The 4,696-nt window shown below is 39.2% G+C and overlaps 1 protein-coding gene across 2 annotated transcripts in view; it reads right to left on the minus strand.

The window, feature by feature from the left end:
- Positions 1 to 1,218: 1,218 nt before the first annotated feature.
- LOC101994812 (solute carrier organic anion transporter family member 1A5) overlaps positions 1,219 to 4,696 on the minus strand; it is a 95,127-nt gene continuing 91,649 nt past the window's right edge. For both annotated transcript variants that reach the window (XM_013352811.2, XM_005364565.2), the window contains exon 16: positions 1,219 to 2,283. In XM_013352811.2, coding sequence (XP_013208265.1) covers positions 2,064 to 2,283 — 220 coding nt within the window. In that variant the 3' untranslated portion in view covers positions 1,219 to 2,063. The remainder of the gene's footprint in view (positions 2,284 to 4,696) is intronic.

The raw sequence follows: 4,696 nt of genomic DNA on the forward strand, positions 1-4,696 counted from the left end.
CCAATGCATTGCATAGACCCAGGCCCAAAGCAGCAGGGCCGAGTGATCATGACCTGAGACCTTTGGAGTAAAACAGGCTCTTCTTTCATGGAAGTGGGTTGTCCTTGGTTCAAGTAACAAAAAGTTGTCAGCGTAACTCTCCCATGAACATTCTGGCTCCCCAAAAGAGCTTTTGAGGTTATACCTGCCTTTAATCTGCTCTAGACGGTAGAGATTCTCAATTTATTATACATAAATAAACATTGTATATTGACCCCTCCACTCCTTTCTTTTCTTCAACATCCCCATCTTTAGGTATTTATACCATTTTTATATTACTGACAACCTTTACCAAAGGAAGAAAAATGAAAGAGAGAAACAAATAGTCATGTCCATGCTACTGTCTTAAGTCACAGCTATAAAACAACAGACAGACTTGCTGTTTTTTAAAAACTCTTCATTCTTTATCAGGCACCCAATAAACTTTTTTCTGTGTCAGTTACTTTTCACTGCTGTGATTAAACACCACAAAGCAACCGAAAGAAAAAGGAGGTTATTTTTGCTTATGATTCCAGAGAGGAGTTCCTCAAGGCAAACAGACATGCCAGCAAACACCAGGCATGGTGACTGGGGCAGGAAGCTGAGGTGTATCACATCCTCAACCTAAGCACTAAGCGGAGAGTAAACTGGTGGTAAAGGAGGCTTTTAACTCTCAATACCCAGCCCAGTGATTCACTTCTTCCATTAAGGATTAACCCCTACTCCGCTCCAAGCAGAGTTATCAACTGCAAACCAAATGCACAAATGCCCGAGTTTACAAGGGACAGTTCTCAATCAAACCACCACAATTTGACTTTGGTTTGAAAGTGTACTTTGAATTTTATTAATTCCAAGATTTATAGCAATAGTCACACTTAAAATCTTTCTACGTGCTTTTATTTATCTGTTTGCCGGTGGGGAAGTACAGGAGACGAGGGCATAGGATAGCTTGCAAGAGATGGTTCTCTCTCTTGGTCCCAGGGATCAAAACCACCTTGACAGACTTTGAGGCAAACATCACTTTCCACTGAGCCACCCAGCTGGCTCTGCTTTGAAGGTTTTACTCTAAGGTAATTTTGAATATTAATTCCTATGTGCTCCGAGGACACATGAGTAAAATAAACACTGGGCCAAAGAATATTTGAAATATTTGAATATGTGAAAGTAATCTTTTGATAACATCTGACACAGCATCCAGTCTTGCTTTTTACTTTATTTTATATTTCATTGTATTATCAGTAGTTTACCTTATTGTTGAACACAGGGTCTCCCACATTCTAGGTTAGCATTGTGCCAAAGCCATACAGTCTCAAAGGATTGGCTTTCTCAAATATTGCTTTTAAAAAAGAGTTCCATTACCATATTTTAATTGCTAGGGAGAATTCTGGGCATCCTTGCTACATGATTTTAAATAACATGATTAAATATTTCAGTGCTCTAAACAAAATAATCAAATGTATGATATGAGTAATGCAATAATGGGGTGAAAACAGCAGATGACACATTAATGAGAAGTCTAATTTTGGAAGCATCATTTGTAGAATACAAAAAGAGAGAGTTTATAACTCTAGATAAAAAAAGGTACTCATACATCTTGAACATAGAAAAGATACATTTGAACAAATTATTTCAATGTAACACAACCAATATATAAATTTTCAATTCTAAATATCTCCAACATTGCAGCATAAATTCAATAAAATTGAATAGTGTCTCAAGAATGGGCAAGTTTTAACACTATTTGCAGATATGTGAGAAACACGCAATTGCTTTGATTGAGTTAAAAGAGAAAATGTCGTTTGAAAATGAAGGCAGCTTTAAAATTCAGTGTGGGGTCACCATAGTCTTCCCTGGGAAAATCTTAAGTACTACCCCAATGTTATGAAAATGCTATCAGTAAATATTTTCATCATGAGCAAAATAATTTTTGAGGTTCTTCAGGATAAGATGAGTCCCTATAGTACAGCTCTCATGAGGTACTGTAGGTTCAAAAGAACCAGATGCACACGCTCTCCATGGAATTGGGCATGTCAGTGGAAACCTTATTACAGCTTTGTTTTCAGTTCTTTGTCGTTCTCAACCTCAGGACTTCCGTGCACATCCTTGTGCTCGTCTTTCTTTTCTGTGAGCTTCATCTCTGGATGTTCAGTCTCTGCAAAGTCAATTTCCCCAGGGAGTTGGACCTTCCTCATAAGTATTAGAATGAAGATTCCTGGAATGAAACTTGATCCTCTTAGAGCTGCTGGCAACCCAAGGTAAATACGCCTGTTGAAAACAATTGATCTGTATTAAATCTTAACATACTCAGTGAAAGCTAATTCTGTATATTCTCACAGATCATTTAGTCTTCAAAAAAAAATCAGGTGATTATTTTGCCCATGTAATTTCTATACTCTAGTTCACTGAGCTGTTAATTCTTTCTGTCAAAAATGTCAAAAACTTCCAACATAAAACTTTGAATGTATTTTTTCAGTTTGGTGATGGCTAGTTTCCATTGTCAACATGACTGGACTTAGGATCATTATAGAAATACATCTCTCGGTGTGCTATGAGAATCTTTTCAGTAGGCTTAGTTGAGGATGAAGTCCCTAACACAGCATGCAATATGACCATCCTCCTTACACTGTGCCAACAATCCTCCTCTTCCCTTACCTCACAATGGGCCATTATTCTGCCATTGTCATCTAGTCTCTTAAATACTGAGCCAAAAAAAGCCCTCTATCGGGTTAAGGGTACTATTCTTTTCAATTTTGTTTGCTCCAGTTTTAATTATACATGTAAGAAACAACACGAAGTCACTTTTCAAGGTTTTCTTCCCACTCTGCATTTATCTGCTGTGTTACATTGAAAGATTTTTGTGATGTTAAAATCCTTCTATATCTAAACTAAGTCATATTACTCATTTTATATATTAGTTGATTCAATTTGTTAATTTCCATGCATAATTTTGCTTGTATAATCAATTTATTTTATAACTCTTTACTAATTTTAACTGTCTGGGTCTCTGTATGTATCCATGAGTCCTGGATACCCGGGAGTTGAAGTAACAGGAAGTTGTAGTCTCCCCAATGTGGGTTATAAAAACTGAATGCATGTCCTCTGCAAGAGCAAGCAATATATACTCTTAACCCCTGAGCCATCTCTTTAGAGCTAAATTCTTTCCATTTACTGAACTTGTCCAGTTAAAGCATGAGGACTGTAGAAGCTTCCTGAAATGAATTGGGTAGTTTTACCTTTTACTATTTTTGAGAATAACTTTTATACTGTTATAAGAATATCTTCTTTGTAAATTTGATAAAATATTCCTTAAGGTTTCTGGACTTAATATGTTTGAGATATAGGTATTTTGACATATGTATATTTTTAAGTAATTATGAAAAATCCCTTCATGTTCTCAAAATACTTATAGGAAAATCTGGTGTGATGGATAGGCTGTCAACTTCATACAATCTAGAATCTTGTGGGAAGAAAGATTCACTGAGAAGGACCCCTGTAAGGGAGCCTGGGCACCTTCAGCTTTGGCTGCCGGGGGTGCCTGTGTTCTCCTGGATCTCCCCCAGCCTGCCCCGTTTTTCCTTTTGTCCCTGAATCATTGGGCTACCCGGCGGGCCTGCTTAGGTGCCCTGGAGTTCCATCTGGACAGGTGAGTGTGCGCTATCCAGGGGCTGATTGTCCCGGAAGAGAGCACAGTCCCCCATCCCCCAGCTTCTTCTGCAGGGATGTCTTTCTTGCACGCGAACCCCCCACCAAGCCTGAGTTTTCTGCTGGGTCCTTTGCTTGGGAACAGTTTTCTGCTCCTACACTGCGGCTGCCCACCCAGAGCGGTGAGTGCCTGCCCACCGGGCAGGCCTCAAGGACCCCCGAAAGGGAGCACGGGCATCTTCAGCTTTTGCGGCAGGGTGTCCTGTGTTCTACTCATTCCCACCCTGCCCCCAAGTTCTCCCTTTTGTCCGCAGGTCATTGGAATACCAGGCGACTATGTTTGGGTGCTGAGGAGTTCCATCTGGACAGGACGGTTCCTGCTTCTACACCGAAGAGATACACCCAGAGACTCAGTCACAGCAAAGCCTGGACCAAGACACCAGGCCTCTCCTGGCTCCATTTGAAGAAAGAGATGGGAAGGCGCCAATGCAAGAATTCCTCCAACAACCTGAAAGGCAACATGACATCACCAGAATCCAGGGATCCCAAAACAAGAAGAATTGTAAACCCTACTCCAGAAGAATTAGAAGAAATCGACTCAAAAGTGAATTATATGAAAATAATAGAAGACCTTAAACAGGAGATGAAAAACTGCCATAAACAATTAGAGATCACAAACAAAAAGGTAGAGGAAATGAATAAATGGCTCAAAGATACCCAAGAAAACCAAAAGAAACAAGAAAAAGCAATCAAACAGGTAAGGGAAGTGGTTCAAGACTTGAAGAATGAAATGGAAGTAATGAAGAAAACACAAACCGAGGGAAGGATGGAGATGGAAAATCTGGGTAAACGAACAGGAACTACAGAGACAAGTACTACCAACAGATTACAAGAGATAGAAGAAAGAATTTCAGACAGTGAAGATACCACAGAGAAAATAAACACACTGATCAAAGAATAGAGCAAAACCAACAAATTCTCATTACAAAACATTCAGGAAATCTGGGACACAATAAAAAGACCAAACCTAAGAATA

The sequence above is a fragment of the Microtus ochrogaster genome, assembly GCF_000317375.1.
Source record: "Microtus ochrogaster isolate Prairie Vole_2 chromosome 14 unlocalized genomic scaffold, MicOch1.0 chr14_random_2, whole genome shotgun sequence".
Taxonomy (NCBI): domain Eukaryota; kingdom Metazoa; phylum Chordata; class Mammalia; order Rodentia; family Cricetidae; genus Microtus; species Microtus ochrogaster.